This window comes from Equus asinus, chromosome 20 (genome assembly GCF_041296235.1).
Source record: "Equus asinus isolate D_3611 breed Donkey chromosome 20, EquAss-T2T_v2, whole genome shotgun sequence".
Taxonomy (NCBI): domain Eukaryota; kingdom Metazoa; phylum Chordata; class Mammalia; order Perissodactyla; family Equidae; genus Equus; species Equus asinus.
The window spans coordinates 93,631,058-93,649,340 of record NC_091809.1 but is presented as its reverse complement, the minus strand read 5'-3'; the positions used below and the strand labels follow the sequence as shown (position 1 = coordinate 93,649,340).

Below are 18,283 nucleotides of genomic sequence, written 5' to 3'. Positions count from 1 at the left end.
GAGGATGAACTCTGCTCCAGATGAGCAAAAAAAGAACTGGACCGGTACTTAGGATACTGGCTTCTAAGTGCAGCGTCTATGCTCACACTGACCAGCCCTGTACTTCCTTCACATATCTCAGCCTCAAAGCTATGTAATTCAAATTTGTACTTCAGCAAAATTACACATTATAGGCCAAAGCCTTTGAGGGCTGTTTGAGAACAGCTGAGATTTTAAATATTAAATGTACAGGTGCTGATAGCCTATGGTAGAATATACATTATCATTAAATATATGATATTAACTCAGTTGTATGTATCCTTTGATTATTACACTAAGTTCTAATCTTATTACTTATTCAGTTTCCTAATACTTGGCCATTTAAGCAAAAGCCATCTCACACTGCAATCCATCTGCAGTCCTATATCCTGCCATCCTGATGGGCCTCGAAGTCTTCTTCAGACAGAGATCATGTCTCATACCTCTTTGCAGCACCAAAAACCTACACAAATTAAGCCTCAATGAATGTTTACTGATTGGCACCATCAGGAAAAAAGAGCAAAGACAACAATATCATTACTGAGCAAAGAAAGGACCAAAATAAGAAAATCCCAAATCACAGTTATGAATAATATAATAATGTAAGAAATTTTAAAAACCCACTAAAAAATATATAAATTCTATTTAACAAGCATTAAGCTTCCCATATGTATATCAGATACTATCTAGGTGCTGAGAAAACAAACATCATAAAAAAGATAAATGCAATCTTGCTATATAAAGATATCTTTTTCCAAAAGTAAGGTATTCTTCTCCTTTTGAAAAAATAATATATAACAATCATGTACATAGATTCATGTATAGAATCATATATAGCAGTAAGTTTAATAATAAGAACGGAATAAAAAAGAAAATAAAATTTACAGAAATCCCACAATCCAGGAGCAATCACTTTAACATTTTGGTAAGCATCCTGCCAGACAGCTCTATATGCACATTACATGAAAGGGATTACAAGATACCTGCTGTTGAACAAGCTTTTTCTCTGAATAACACGCCATAGGGATCTTTCAAATCAATGAGTATGGATGTACACATCAAAGTACTTTAAAAATAGTTTGGAAATGTAATCATTTAAACAGTTCTTTTAAAATAGTCACTTCTCAATGCTTAACTGTACTTCAAAAGGGCACCAATAATTCTTTAAAATGAAAGCCTAATACAAGTCTGGGAAAATACAAAACTTTATTCCCGATCTAAATCAGTGTAAAAGTATGCATGACTTAGACTTATCTTTGTGATGAAAATTTGTTTTACTTCAAATACATCAAATTCTAAAGGCGAGGAGAAATACGTTATAGGACTCTTACCTGTTTCAACACATCTAATATGAGCTCGTTAAAGACTTCATTAATTGCCATAGACACCGTCTGCCGATCCATGCCTTTGCTAAATTGGCCATTTCCAATAAGCTCAATCAGTTCCCAGGCGGAAAGGCCATCTTTACTGTCATCAAAGTTGACTTTATAATGTTCAAATTGTTCTTGCTGCCAACCTCCTCCCATAGCTTCTGTAAGTTTCTTAAGCAGGTATTCAATCTATATGAAGAAATAAAAAGTTATTTCCTAGTAAAAATATAACCTTTTAACTTAGGTATGTATCTGTGTTATTTACATTGATACAGTCAATTTAAGAAATTTAAGAACTCTTTTACAGTTCCAAAAGTGTATCTTCAAAGATCATACTATCAGAGAGAAAGGTATGAATAAATGCCACTGGTTCTCTATTATCTAGAATAAGTAAAGGAATCAAAAACTGATAACCCTCTAATAGTATAGTATACTTGTATACAGAACTAAAGTGAATTACACGCATATGCTACCATACACACACTAATTAATGTGATCTGATTACTCTCTTGGATAAATATTTCAATATACCAGAATATTAATCTTAATGAACTAATACACAAGCACAAACTTAAACAAGCATCTCAAAGTAGTATGTACAAGTTACTCCCCAATTTACATATTTTCCATGTAAGCCAATTACTTGAAATTCATGCTGCTTCTTCCTATTAGAACAGACAATGCTATAAATAATGGCTGAATTCCTAGCCTGGGCTGGAAGAGCTTATTAAATCTTGAAACACACACCTTCGTGTAGAAAATACTGCTACTGAAATAACAGCAGTTAAACAAAATAGTGAGGCAGTAATGCTGAATGAGAAATTAGTCTCTCTTATACTCTGGAAAGCCTGGGTACCCTACGGGGCTCTCAAATTCAACATGTCCAAAATGAAAGAATCGTTTCTTCCTGCCAAATGGCTTCCCCTTCGGTTATTGGTTTCCGATGGGAGCAACACTATTCACCCATGCCAGGATCCTTGTTCCCCAAGCTCTTACATCAAATCAGTGACATGAAAATTCTACTCTTTTTACTTCCCTAGGTCAGTGTTTTTCAAAATGTAGGTTATAATCCAATATGAAATCAACTAGTAGTAACAAGCATTTTCTTATGAAAAATATTTGAGTTCCTCCACAATAAAGACAAATATTGTTTTGTGACAAGTTCTTCTTTGTATATGCATGTGTCTTTGCATGCTGGGTTGTGAAATAAAACGTTTATCTTCCTATGGGCTGCAGTCAAAACAGAATGAAAAACTTTGCCCAAGACAGTTCTCACATCCGTTCCCTCCTATCAACCTGCCTTTGTTCAGGCGTCCCAGTTGGTACCCTGGCCTCTAGCATTGCCCCTTATCTATATTCTGCCAGAGAGATTTTTCTAAAACAAAACCAGAGCCTGTGACCCCCCCATCTTTAAAGCCTGCCCTGGCTCCCTACCACTTTAAAGATAAAGGCTGAGCTCTGTGCGTCCCCACCTGCTGTCTCTAATGGTATGTGTTCAAGTCCCACACTGTCTAGGATATTACTACTCAAAGTGAGGTATGTGGATCAGCCAGCAGCACCACCACCTAGAAACCTATTAGAAATGAAGAATTTCAGATCCCCACCAAAGACGCAAAAAATCAAAATCTGCCGCTTAACAAGAAGCCCAGGTACTTCCACATGTACATTAAAGCTCAAGAAGCACTGCTCTTGCAAACCTGCTCTGACCAACCCTAACCCAGCCCAGGTGTTCTTAGCATACTGCATAAAATTCTCTCTTTACACATTTGCTTCCCCATCATTTTCTGAATTCCTTATAGGAGGAACCATGTCTCACTCATCTTTCAATCTCCAGAACTCTGCATGGTACCCAGAATGCAGCAGCAATTAATGTTTGCTAAACTGAAATAAATTAAGCTAAGTCTCAATCTTCTCATCTATGAAATGAGCATAATAACACTCACCATATATAACTACTGTGGGGATTAAAGGAAGCTAACACAATATTCTGCACCACGCCTGGCCCAGCAGGTACTCCATCAATGTTACTTCCCTTCTGCAGTGAGTGGAATATTATTCAACCATTTAAAATTACATTTAATAAAGCATTTATGAAATACCATAATGGGAAGAAGAATGCAAAATTAAATTTACTTATGATTTCCACTGCACAAAGATTATGTAAATATTTTGACAAATACTAGAGGAAAACATACAAATAGGAAGTCTAATTGTTACAGGTAGAATTGTGAAATTTTTTCCTTCTCTTCTTTGCACTTCCATTAATTTGGTTATAATGCTGTTTGTGAAATAACACGTTTTAACAGAAAAGGAATGCCAATAATACGAAAAACGTTTGCAAAGAAATGTACATTCACAAAATATCACAAAGTCAAAAAATATCAAGAGTTCTACAGATTTAATTTGATGAGATATTGTAAGCCCCTCTAACATGGAGATTATCTTACCCCCTAAATGTAGCACATGGTAGGTGGTCAACAAATGTTTACTTGTTGGAGAAAAACACACTTAGGTCTTTCCTTTCTCTTGTTGGAGATATATCATCTACTGTAAAGTTTATCAGATATTATTATTTTCTTGGCTCTTAAATAGAAGTAACAGGGATAGTCAGTGGAAAAGAGAAAAAGAGGAAGAGTGAGAAAGGGAAGACAGAAGGAGAGAATTGGACAGAAAAGAGAAGAGGGGGAAAAAGATGAAAGGCAAGAAGAGGTTGAAGAGAGAAAGAAAAAGAAAGTCAAAGAGGACATGACGATAAATAATTGCCCGGGTCGACTGGCTGAGAGGCCCTGACATGTACGGAAGTTCCACCTCCCTAAGGCAGCAGCAGAGGGGCCCTTGCTGCCTGGTCACAACTTGGGGCAGAGGCAGCAGCGGCACAGCTGGAAGCTTTAGGAGTGAGGCCACTGTAAGCCTGTGCATGTGACCACATCTATGTACAGGATGACAAAAAGTGGCACGACAAGATGGTGCACTCGACTGAACACTTGTACTACAAGTCAGGAAACAGCCCCAGCTCTTCGTGCCACTGTGAGGGCACCCAAGCCCCTCAGGCTCCAAGCTTCAGTTCCTCCTGGCTATCAGACGACCTTTTATGACATTAGTAACAGAAAGTGCTTGTTAGGAGCAAACTCAACTCTCTTAGGAGCAGCCTCCCAGGTTCATTCCGAACCTTTCTTCAGGTGCCCTCCCAACTCTCCTGAGTTTGACACCAGCACGCAGCATCTGCTCCTCAAGCTCAGTGACCTTGCCAGACAACTAATCTAAATGCATTTCCTGCTGACTTTCAACACAGCCACATACTTATCATAACCAAACAACTTAAAGATCTCTTAATTCATTACACCGGGCCAAGGAGAGACAAATATTACCATTCTCATCTATTCAATTACACTCAGTAACAGGTCACGTGCTGCCGTGTTGGTCTCCAGTGGCCCACTTCAATTCTAAGAGCTCATTCAGTTTCAGGAAGCAGCTTACTTCCTCCTTCCAAGCAAGTTTTACCAAAAATAACAAAGAATAAACTTTCAAGCTGCATGTGATTTTTGAGGTCTTTGGCTCCAAAATTTATTTTGTTAAAAGTTCTTGATCCTGGTCATCATTTAAAACGGCCTGTATTGGCTTAACAACAGTTCAGGTTTTATTTCACTAAGAGTGTCTTGAAACTATTTCAGGTTTGATATTTAATTGCATCAAGGCAGTTCTTCCAAATAGGCCCACAAGAGACACATCCTGTTTTGTTCTTGGCTCTGTAGGAAATGAATACTAATGTAAAAACTATCCTTTACAGACACACATTTCCAGGAATACCATTTGACAAAAATTACAGAACTATTTCAAATGGGGACATACTATTTCTTGATTTTCGTGTGGTCAGTCATTTAAATATACTTATTCAATATTCTTGACACTACTTTCTGGGTAATGGGAAACGCAGTCAAAAGCCAACTTCTTTATATCAGTTATGTTATTTACATAACTACCACTGTTATTTATATCTTATATGGTATTAATCAAAGCTAGAGAATAAAATCTTACTTAAAAACATTCTGGACTTAAACAAAATGCAAATGATCATTACGGTAAGTGGATTATTAGAAACATAAAAATTACTTTAAATTTATAAAGCCTAAAAACTATTGGTAAGATTACAAATTAAACTCATGTATATACTCATGACAAACTAACATACTATTCTTCAAATTTTATTCTTTAAATATACCTGTTGTCACATTAAATTTTATTAAAATCTGTAAATCTAAAACTAGCTCAAGACAGCTTTTTTAAAATGCTGTTAAAGTATTCAGGAAGGAAGCAAAATCTAACAGAGAACGGCCACCTTAAAAAACATTGTGACTCAAGTGTTTTCCACAAAATAGCTCGACCTGAGTCTGCAGCGCTTGGTCAAAGACCAGGAGACGCGCTAAGAGCTCAATAAATACAAGGCCACACTGTAAACCTCAGGAGGCGGGTTCAGCAGCCAGGCAAGCCAACTCCACACAAACCTGCCCCGGTGACCCCTTCTTTCCCCACACAAGTCCTCCTAGCCACAGAGGAATAATCTGTAAAACCAACTCTAACTCTACTTCTAACCAGAAGAAATGCTGATGGAGTTACGGACGTCAAAACAGGGAGTAAGTCCAAACAATCACATGACCAGGTTGCTGCCTGGCTATTCTATCAAGTCAAAGAGAGGCTGTTCCTGTCTCAAATTAGATTAACTTGTTTCGGAAGAGGACGAAGACATTCCTGTCAGCCTGCAAAGATGAAGGTAAGCATGCCACGAGTCTTGGCTGGGCTCTGGGGGGCAGAAAGTATACAGTCGAGGCACACATCAAAGCACACGTGGGTCCCAGTTTTTTGGGCCACCTGGAGCAGACATTCTGTGAGTTTCTTAGGCAGAGCAGTTAGGAAGCTGATGCTGAAACGGGCTCCCTTCACAGCCTGTGGCTCAGTGATAATTTAAAGCCGATGCCAAATCCTCCACATTAGGCAAGTGCCTCCTCGAGGAATAAGGTAAGTCTCCTTACTAATTTCTAATTCTGAAATCAGGACAAGGCCACTTTCAAGTCCACCGTGAATATTTTAGTGATGAAGAACCAAAACCGCACAGGTAAGAGACCCTCCCACTTCCACTTCCAAAGAAACATAAATAAATTTGGAACACTGAGCGTAACTGTAAAATGTCTTAAAAGACGATATTGGAGATTTTATTAGCATAATTCTTCCAAGTAGCAGCTAGGTTTTTAAAATACCAATGATGTATCTTTTTCTACGCCTATCAATAGTCCATTCCCTTCTACATGCCTTTGTATTAAGCTAGACAATCTTCATGGACAAAAATTCCATAGCATGTTTCATTTTTTATTTCCCCTTGAATATACACGCACATCATTCTGGTGATTAAGTACTAACAAACGATTCCCACCACTAAAGTGAAACTGCCTTCTCCTTGATTACCAACAGCCACCTAACTGTTAAATCCAAAGACAACTTCTCACTCATCACCAGTTTTTTTATTTTTTAGTTTTTTTTAAAGGAAGATTGGCCCTGAGCTAACATCTGTTGTGTTGCCAATCCCCCTCTTCTTTTTTTTCCCCTCCCCAATGCCGCAGTACCTAGTTGTATATTCTAATTGTAGGTCCTTCTAGTTCTGCTCTGTGGGACGCCACCTCAGCATGGCCTGATGAGTGGTGCTAGGTCCACGCCCAGGATCCGACCCAGCAGAGCACGCCAAGTTAACCACTCAGTCACGGGGCTAGCCCCTCACTCGTCACTGTTTAATTCTACTGTAGCACTGAATGCCAGACACTACTTTGCTAGAACTTTGTCTTTCTTTGGCACTCATGACTCAACTCTCTCCCAGCTCTCCTCCTATCTCACAGACTGTTCAATTCAACTTCCTTTACCAAATATACTTTCTCCTCCTGCTACAGAGATGGTCCCAAGGTTCTGTCCACAGCCTCACTTCTCCCACTACAGTCTCCTTCTGCCTGATCTAACCTAGTTCCACGGCTTCCTTATCTCTGTCTCTAGCCCTGGCCTCTCACAAGCTCTAGATAGGTACTTCAGTTGAATACAGGGCTGCTCCACAAGGATGTTCCATCTAAAATGCCAAATGTACATCATCATACACTGTATCCCTAATTTGTCCATCATCCTGTCATTCACTCATTCATACACACACAGACACACCCATTTAGTGAGCACTTATCATAGGGCCAGACACTATGCTAAATCCTTCACATATATCAACTATTTTAATCCTTACAAGAGTCCAGTGAAGAAAGCTGTTATCCCCAAAAGATGGGGACCCAAACAGAGAGATTAATTTGTTCAAGGCCACATAGCTACAAAGTGGTGGAGTGAGGATTCAAACCAGGCAGTCTGATTTCAAAGACCATACTTTAAACAACTACACTATATAACCTGCCCAGGCCTGACAGTTGGCTATATTTCCGCCCAGCCAGGCAGTATGAGCTTGCTCCTGTGACCTCCACATCCGTCCCATCTGGCCTTCTTTTCCATACTCGGTGGCACTACTGTACTTCAGTCCTCAATGCCACTTACCTCAACTTTCCATCTCCCATCTTTCCACGTTTCATCTATTTACCTGCCACTCTCTTGCTCAAAAATTATCAATGGCTCACGGCTCCCCACTGCCTACAGGATAAAGTCAAAACTCTTTCCAGCCTTATCTACCACCACTCTTCTTCACGGCCATCATGTTCCAGGTAGAAAGGGTAAGTGTCATTCTTTTAGATTGCCCAGCATCTAACCCCTTTATGTCTGGGGAATTCCCTACCTCCCAATGTAGAAGGTAAAAACGTAAATGTACCCTTTCCAAGCCTCCTGTGCAGCTAGCTTATGGCACCTGACCATACCAATTTGATGCACCATCCTCTGACTGTGAATGTGACTGTGAAGTGGGGTCTATAAAGAACGCTCCCTCGTAGTAGGAACAGTCGCAGGAAGACTTGAGTTCCTAGGTGGCACCCAGCGGGCAGGGCTGGAGGAGTTCCATGGTACAGGTGAAACACATACCCTCTGGTTGCAGCAGTATTTTTTTTGTGGTTCCTCACTGGAGTGACCAGTATGGTTCCGGGCTGCATAGTGTCCACACCTGGTTTTTCAGCCATCATGGTGATTCTGTGAGGTACCCAATATCCTTTTTGGCCTAAATCAACCAGTCCAGCTGTTTCCAAGTAAGCATCCTGACTGGCAATTCAGTCAAGCTGGATACCGCACTCATCTCAGAACATGCCCTTTGCTTTCCTGCCTCACGTAACCTTGCCCACTGTTTCTTCCATCCACAATTCTTCTCCCTGCCTTCTCCTTTAGTCAAAATTCTTCCCATCTTTTAAGGCCCAGCAGAAGTGCTACTTGCCCTATAAACATAATAGTTAACACTTTAAGAGCACTTTCTAAGGGCCAGGCATTCCTCTCATTTAATCTTCACAAGAACAGCAGGCGTTGATACTAGCATTAGCCCTATTTTACAGCTGAGGAACCTGTAGCAAAAACAAATTCAGTAAATTGTCCAAGGTCACGCAGCTAGTGAACAGTGATGGAGGCAGAATTCAAATCTAGGAGATCTGACCCCGGACCCCTGCTCTTGAGCAGAGAACAGAAAATTATGGCCCACAGGTCAAACCAGCCCAGCGGCTAAACCTGGCTCACAGCATGTTTTTATACACACAGGATCTAAGAATGGTTTTTCCATATTTAAGTTGTTGGAGGAAAAAAAATCAAAAGAATAATATTTCATGACCCATGAAAAATATAAAATTCAAATTTCAACATCCATTTTATTGAAGCACAGCAACATACTGTCTGCGGCTGCTTTCATGCTGTAACAGCAGAGTCGAGTAGCTGCGACAGAGACAGAAGGACCCAAAAAGCCCACAAAGCCTCAAATATTTACTGTCTGGCCCTTTACTGAAGAAGTCTGAGGCCCTGCTTCCAACCAGCATTGCCTCTCTTGACAAGCCTTCCCCGATTCCTTACTTCCCGAAGCTGGTGCAAATCTTCCCCTTTGCTGGATCTGCACAGCATCTGCGTCTCTATTCTAACAGGCAGTCTATTTTGCTGTGAATTACACTTGTCTTGTTTTTTCCTCCAGCAGACTGTAAATTCCTTGAAGGCAGGAAGTAATCTTTTTCGCTTTGTATTCCTCTTGGTGCCTTGCTTACTGTTGGCAGTCAATAAATGCATGCTGATTTTAAATAAAACATTGCAATGAACTCTTGGATTTTCCCAACATGAGTCATAGAAATCATAGACTAGACTCCATATTGACAGGGTGGGTAATCATGGGCACCCTCGACCACTACTGGTAGGTGTATAAACTGGTACAGACTTTCTGAAGGGCAATTCTGCCTCTTCATCTAATACTTTGAAAGTGTAAATTTCTTAGAACTCAGAATTCCACTGCTGGAAATTTATCCTAAGGAAATATGCAGACTAGTATGCAAAAATGTATGCAAAATAGCAGTCTTAGGCATTAACACATTTACTGAGTACGTATTACATGCCAGGCACTGAGTTAAGTCCTTTAAATGAAGAACCTTACAACTCTTAGAGTAAACATTATTATGAGCCCTATTTAATAGATGAGGAAATTAAAACTCAAGAGGTTAAACAATTTATCCCTTAAATAAAGGTTAAGGGATTACAGATGACTGTTTTTTAAGGGGAGGACTACAGCTGATTTTAATTTTGCATATTAGTAGTCTTTTCTAAATTTACTACTGTAATAAGCAGGTATTACATGTATAATTCTTTTTAAAAGATTTTATTATTTTCCTTTTTCTCCCCAAAGCCCCCCAGTACATAGTTGTATATTCTCCGTTGTGGGTCCTTCTAGTTGTGGCATGTGGGATGCTGCCTCAGCGTGGTTTGATGAGTGGTGCCATGTCCGCGCCCAGGATTCGAACCAATGAAACACTGGGCCGCCTGCAGCGGAGCGCGCGAACTTAACCACTCGGCCACGGGGCCAGCCCCTACACGTATAATTTATGAGTGCAGTAAGATATCATAGAAACCTTACTCCTGTATTTTTTTTCCTTTGGAAGGTCAGGGAAAATAACCCAGAACAAAACAAGTAAATGTCCTTTTTCATTTACTTTGGAAAGTATGACAAAAAGTCACCATCCTGGACTTTGAAACAAGAATACTACTTTCTCACATAAAACAGCCTTGAAACAACATTCTGGATCCTACGTGTTTCCCATACAGCATCACTCAGCCAGTCCTTACGGTTTGCCAATATGCAAGGAGACAGAAAATGATGTTGTGACTGGTACGGAATAAAGACTCCTCGGACATGAGGATGCAGTCATCTATAATTACAGCAATTTAGAGAGGAAGCGCCCCACCCTGGCTGCAGATCTCCAGGGTACTGCATGATCCCAAAGCCCTAAGCTTTAGACTTGCTTTGAATTCAAGCTGTTTTCCCTCTGATGTGAAAACAGCAGTCCTGGATCTCCTCCTGCGTCTACAGTGCATTCACACAAACACTTCCAAGCTAATCTATTAAATGCTAAGATGGCCATGGAAAAGCTTCCCAGAGCCACACCTTACCTCTTCTGGCACAATAATTAACGGATACTTGTCCTCAGATAAAAAGTTGAAAATAACCCATACTTTAAAGGCATCTTCTTCTGTAATGAGCAGGGGACTCTTTGTGAGGTTTTTTTTGACACAGAGGGTCCAACACATCCTGTTGAATTCAATCTTGTCAAAGTTGTCTTGGACCTAAAAAAAGGAATGAGGAAAAGTTCCAATGAACCAGTCCAAAATAAGCAGTATATAAGCCAAGTAAAACAGAAAGACGAAGCCTACTACAGGCTTCCATTTTAATCAATCCAATTAACCAATAACCATTTTCTAAATATTTGCTTAGGTACCACACTTTCAAAGGCTCAATTAAGAATGTTATATTTAGCTTGACGCTGAAGCAACATCTGTCCATATCACTCACTTGGCACATAAAATACTGACCTGCCGAAAGGTTATTTTTTCATGTGTACACATTACCTTCTAAATAGACTACCGATCCTGATACAGAGGAGTGGAGAATGTGAATTACTCAATAGGAGCCACACACAGATAGCTCATCTTTACCTATATAGTCCAAGAAGATAGTTTCTTTAGGGAAAAACTGTTTAACTGAAATTCTAAAAAGACAGACCTGCCATTCAGTCATTCAATCATGCATAACATTCCCTCAGCATCTACTATGAGCCAAGTACTATGCTACACATTAAGGATATAAAGATGAAGAACTTGGTCTCTGCTTTTAGAACATTCATTGTTTATTTCGGAAAACAGATACAAATAGACAAATTTTAACTTAACAAAGTGTATAATTCAATAGTTTTTCATTCGTTCAACAGACAAAACTTAGCAATTATTATTTCTAAGGGACAATGCAAAGATATTTACTATAATACTAGCTCATTCTCCAAGGAATGTCAATGACAATTACAATATAGTGTGATAAGGACCACAACAGAGATAAGCAGAGGGTTCTGTGGGAACACTGAGGCGATAAATCAATCCTAAGAATTAGGGGTAGATTTTCAGAAAGAACCACATGACAACAGAGCTGAGTCCCAAAGGACCATCAAGAGTCAAACAGTATAAGAATGGGGAAAAGGGTATTCCAGGTAGAACAGAATGTGGAAAAGCCCAGAGGTGGAGACAACTAACGATGATCAATTTGGAAGAACCGTGGGACATTTAATGTGAATGGGACACTTAGTACTATGCACCGAGGCTTTTCACAAGGGCAAATAACAGAAACTACCTTGGGTTCCTTTAAATGGAAAAGGAATTTACTGGAAAAACAATGAGTAACCTTAAAGATCCAACACAAGGGCTGGAAAATTTAGGCTCTGAAAGCAAGCCATTACCAAGCTAGACTAGGCAGTCAGAACTGTAGCTGAAACTATTCATGTTCTTTTTTTTTTTTTTTGAGGAAGATTAGCCCTGAGCTAACTACTGCCAATCCTCCACTTTTTGCTGAAGAAGACTGGCCCTGAGGTAACATCCATGCCCATCTTCCTCTACTTTATACGTGGGACGCCTACCACAGCATGGCTTTTGCCAAGTGGTGGCATGTCCTCGTCCGAGATCAGAACCAGCGAGCCCCGGGCCTCCGAGAAGCAGAACGTGCGAACTTAACCGCTGCGCCACCAGGCTGGCGCCTTCTTTGAATGCAGTGATGGAGAGACCACTGCCAATGTAACCTAAGGCTGTCACTGTTGCCACTGACCCAGACCTTGATCCTCTGTGTCACTCAGTGCACAAAGTCCCATTAGCTTCGCCTGGGTCACATTCCTATGCTCTAGTTGCCAGAGAGCAAGGAAAATGAGCGTCTGAACTTTTCACTATCTGAGATGTGAGGTAGGTCCTGTCCCACACCAAGGCGCTGTGGACATTTCCCAAACATAAGAAAAGAGTTCAGATAGTGGACAAATATCCACTGCATGGGGCACCGTGAAAGATGAGGCTAGAGAGGGAGGTGAAGACCAGATCATGAAGAGGCTTAAATTCATGTTAAGGAGTCAGGATTTATCTGTACTGCAAGAGTGAAAGGGAGCAATACACACAACCTGCACTTCAAAAGCCACATTCTGGGACAACACGGAAGATGTACTGGAGGAGGCAGAGGGGTGGACGACAACATGACCAAAGCACTTCCACGCAGAGAGAAAGAGCGTGGTGTGTACTGTAAGGAAGAAGTCACTAGCCGGCTGCAGGGAGAAGTTTCTCTCGATCCCTAAGTTTCTCAGAATTCGTGGTGGGCAAGCCAGTTCCCCAGAAGCAGGAAGATCTCCTTTGCGCTCTGCCTTCAGCACCCTGTGTCCATCTGGCACCATCTCCCATGGCCCCATCGTACACAATGGGTCCCATGAAGGGAAAGCAGTAGCTACTACTGCACTTTCTCTTTTCCCTTTTCTTTTCTTTAACACCTTTTACTGAGAATTTAGTATATGCTTGGCATTTTATACGCAGCTTCTCACTTAAACTTCATACTAGCCCCATAAGGTTAAATATTGTGCCTATTTTACCAATCAAGAAACAGAGGTTCAGAAAAATCGAGTACTTTTTCCAAGTTCACATGGCTAGTTAATATCAAAACCAGAGTTTAAATGAAAGCTCAAATGCTGTCTCCTTCCACTACGCCAAAGTGCTTGCAGAACTCAGTAGATGGAGGACATCTGTGTGATGGAAGACATCTCTACAGGACTGGTTTCAAAGGCCACAACCATCAACTCTACCTACCTGCACCCACAAAAAACACTACGTGGAAGATACGCCACACAGACGAAATGACATGTGCACGAAAGCACACGGCTTTGCCCTGAGGAACAAGAAGTGATTCTGTGTGGATTATGTGGTGAATCATAGGGTTCCTCAGGGGGAGCGGTAAGATTTACGGCTGGAAGAACGAACACAGACCAAATCACAAAGAGATTTATAATTTTAAGAAATACCTGTAAGAAACCCCCAAACAAAGAGTTTTAGAGCTGAGAACGAGCAGGTCATCTTCAGCCCAGAAAAGATGCTATTTGAGGTGGGCTTTGAAGTACAATGAAGAGTACAAGGAAAAGCGCTCCAAAGGACAGGAAGGGAAACGGCACGAGCAAAGGCACAGCAGAGCACGTCAACCATGTTTGGGGAAGCGCCACAGGATGAAGGGGACAAAAACAAGGGAGAAGGAAAGACAAAGTTTTCACCTACGGGCACCTTCAGCCTGAAGTTCTGGTAAGACATCTGGATGGAGGTGTCCAAAGATAATCAAAGAAATGGACCTGTAACCTAAGAGGAGAGGCAGATTTGTGAATCAACCGCGTGCCGAGGATGACTGAAGCTGTGATGGTCGATGAGATCACTGAGAGAGAACATAAAGCGAGAAAAGAGACAGGATCAAAAACAGAACCTGAGGGATACATTTACAAAGCAAGACAAGGAAGAGGAATTATGATGACTGAAAGAGCAATCAAAGTGGTAAGAGAACCGCAGAGACACAAAAACTGAGTGAGGAAGCATTTAAGAAGGCTTGATCATGGGGGCCGGCCCTGTGGCCAAGTGGTTAAGTTCGCATGCTCCGCTACAGTGGCCCAGGGTTTCGCCGGTTCGGATCCTGGGCATGGACATGGCACCACTCATCAGGCCACGTTCAGGCGGCGTCCCATGTGCCACAACTAGAAGGGCCCACAACTAAAATATACAACTATGTACTGGGGGGATTTGGGGAGAAAAAGCAGAAAGAAAAAAATAGATTGGCAACGGTTGTTAGCGCAGGTGCCAATCTTAAAAAAAAAAAAGGCTTGATCAAGTGTCAAATGCCGCAGAGAGATTAAGGAGGAGTGGTTTCAGAAAAGACCACTGGTTTTGCAATTCAGTGGTCACTAGTTACCCTCAAGACAGCCAAGAAGTCTGGGTAAAAGTCAGACTGCAATGGGATCAGAAACCAAGCAAATTTTCCCTAAACAGTCTTCCCAGGAAATAAGTAGTGGCTTTTTGATCCAAGTTCACTGCATCTTATGTAATTTTAATAAGTTGTCTGTTTGGTTCATTCCTTCTCTAACATCTAATTCTTTAGATTTACATTAGATTAGATTCTAAAGAATCTAATTCTTTAGATTTCTTTTCTGCTTCAAAGGTAAAAGCATATTAAATGATAGCATTTACACCTTTAAAAAAAGTACAAATCAGATCACTATGAAAAGCCCATAGCTAACACATCATACTCAACAGTGAAAAACTGAAAGCCTTTGCTCTAAGATCAGGAACAAGGCAAGGACGCCCACTCTCACCACTTCTATTCAATACGGTACTACGAGTCCTAGCCAGAGCAGTTATGCAAGAAAAAGAAATAAAAAGCATCCAGATTGAAAAGGAAGAAGTAAAATTATCTCTGTTTGCAGATGACATGCTCTTTCTTATATGTAGAAAACTCTAAAGATTCCACAAAGAACTGTTGGAACTAATAAACAATTCAGCATAGTTGCAGGACACAAAATCGGCACTCAAAGATCAGTTGTGTTTCTATACACTAACAGTGAACAATCTGAAAAGGAAACTAAGAAAACCATCCCATTTACAACAGCATCAAAAAGAATAAAACATTAGGGCCAGCCCAGTGGCATAGTGGTTAACTTCGCATACTCCGCTTCAGCTGCCTGCGGTTCATAGGTTCAGATCCTGGAGACGGAGCTAGCACTGCTGATCAAGCCACACTGTGGCAGCATCCCACATAAAACAGAGGAACGTTGGCACAGATGTTCACTCAGGGACAATCTTCCTCCAGCAAAAAGACGGAGACTGACAACAGATGTAAGCTCAGGGCCAATCTTCCTCAAAAAAATAAATAAAATAAAAAATAAAATAGAATACTTAGGAACAAACTTAACCACGCAGGCAAAAGACTTGCACACTGAAAACTACAAAAGATTACTCAAAGAAATTAAAGATGACACAAATGGAAAGAGATCCATGTTGATGAACTGGAACACTTAACATTGTGAAAATGTCCATACTACCCAAAGCAATTTACAGATTCAGTGAAATCCCTATTAAAATCCCAATGGCTTTTTTTTTTTTGCCATCATCAGAAAAAAAGCAGAAAACATCATCCTAAAACTCATACGGAATGTCAAAGGACCATGAACAGCCAAACAATCTCGAGAATAACAAAGCTGGAGTACACTTCCTGATTCCAAAACATTACAAAGCTACGGGAGTCTAAACAGTATGGTACTGGCAAAAGACAGACAGACAGATCAATAAAACAGAATAGAGAGCCCGGAAATACACCCTCACATATTTGGTCAAATGATCTTTAACAAGGATGCCAAGACTACACAATGAGGAAAGGATAGTCTCTTCAATAAAGGGTGTTAGGAAAACTGAATGTCTACATGAAAAAGAAGGAAGATGGACCCTTATCTTACATCATATACAAAACTAACTCAAAATAGAGTAAAGATCTAAATGTACAACCTGAACCTATAAAACTCCTAGAAGAAAACAGAAGAGCTTCATGACATTGTAATGGACAAAGATTTCTTGGATATGACACTAAAAGAACAGGCAACAAAAGCAAAATTAGACAAATGCAACTACATCAAACTTAGAAACTTCTGCACCCAAAGGAAAACATCAATAGAGTTGGACCACAGTGAACGAGTCCTTGCTATCATAGAACTTACACTCTAGAGGGGGAATCAGATATCAGACAATACAGCAATAACACAACCACCTATATGATGAAAACTGTGGTTAAGTGCTACAAAGGAAAAGCACAGGATGCTGTGAGAACACACTACAGGAGAGCTGGTTTACTCTGGAAGGGTGTGGTGCTACCTAGAGAAACCTCCCTGAGGAAGTGACAATCAATCTGAGACCTAAAGGATGAACAAGAATTAGCTGCATGTTATGGATTGAAGGGAACCTTACAGCAGAGGAAGCAGTAGGTCTGAAGGCTCTGTGGCAGGAAGCATCTTGGTAATTGGAGGAACAGAGAGAAGGCCAACACAGTGGCACTGAAGTGACAAGAAGAGGAGACGAGGAAGAGGAGGCCGGAGAGGATGGCAGAGGCCAAATCGAACATGGCCCTATACGCCATGATAAGGATGTTGGACTTTACCTAAAAACAACAGCAAGCCACTGAAGGGTATGGGTTCAATATTTAATGCTTACTAGAGTAAATCTGTAAACTGAGATGATCTCTAGGTCCATTCTAACTACAAAAGGTCCAGAAATCTATGATTCCATACTCCATCTTATACAAATTGTGCTCCAAAATCACAGTTTATATCACACCTATTAAATCGACAGTCTCATATCTTTTGGAAAACTAATTACGGCTTCCAGTGGTTTCAAGGTGTCCAAACAGAAGATAGTTTCCTAGAAAGAAATGTGCAGGGGCTGGCCCCGTAGCCGAGTGGTTAAGTTTGCGCGCTCCGCTGCAGGCAGCGCAGTGTTTCGTCAGTTCGAATCCTGGGCACAGACATGGCACTGCTCATCGGGCCACGCTGAGGCGGCGTCCCCCATGCCACAACTAGAAGCACCCACAACGAAAAATATACAACTACGTACTGGGGGGCTTTGGGGAGAAAAAGGAAAAAAATAAAATCTTTAAAAAAAAAAAAAAGAAATGTGCAGAGTTGTTCTTATTTCTAACATCTATTTGCCTTTCACCAAACTCCATACATATGAACAACAAGATAGCTATACTATTTATAGAGCTCAACTCTGACCCAGAGTACTAGAAGTATTTACAAAACTGAACTCACATGTTCTCTAAACTAGAATTTTCATCCAAACTAGCTCAAGACTAAAGTTCGTGTGGCAGAGACAGTTCTCAGAAGACAGGGAAAGTGGCCAATTGTAGGCTTTAGAAATTGTCAGAATTTGCTTTCTCAGAAAGCATTCACACTCCGATCAATAATCCTACTTCAAATAATCTAATCTATCCTAAAAGAGAATCAGATCAGATAAACATTTACCTAGGATAATCACTATTCTTTATAAGAGTGGAAAAAAAAATAAAAGTCCACCAAAAAGTGAATGGTTATAAAGTTATAGGACAAGACCTTATACAGTCATTGGATAGCACTTAGCAGCTGGGTGACCTGAGGAAGCAATTTAGCCCAAGGCCCAGTCTCTTCATCTTTAAAATGATGGTAATGATGGTACGTAATCCACAGAGTTGATAGAAAGACATACTTAGAATACTGGTTTAAAACATTTAGCATAGTGCCTGATACACAGTAGACTAAATAAATGTTAGCATTTTTATCTTTATACTCATGTTTTCAAAAAAATTATAATGACATGGGAAAGGCAATATTAATGTCAAGTGTTCAGTATGATCCCAACTT

The 18,283-nt window shown here is 40.4% G+C and overlaps 1 protein-coding gene across 1 annotated transcript in view; it reads right to left on the bottom strand.

Annotated features, from left to right (window-relative positions):
* Positions 1 to 18,283, bottom strand: part of SWAP70 (switching B cell complex subunit SWAP70) — a 66,389-nt gene that overhangs the window by 20,975 nt on the left and 27,131 nt on the right. Inside the window, exons 3-4 of the mRNA XM_014844088.3 lie at positions 10,968 to 11,141; positions 1,350 to 1,577 (exon numbers count right to left, since the gene is read on the bottom strand). Of these exons, the coding sequence (XP_014699574.2) occupies positions 1,350 to 1,577; positions 10,968 to 11,141 (402 nt within the window). The remainder of the gene's footprint in view (positions 1 to 1,349; positions 1,578 to 10,967; positions 11,142 to 18,283) is intronic.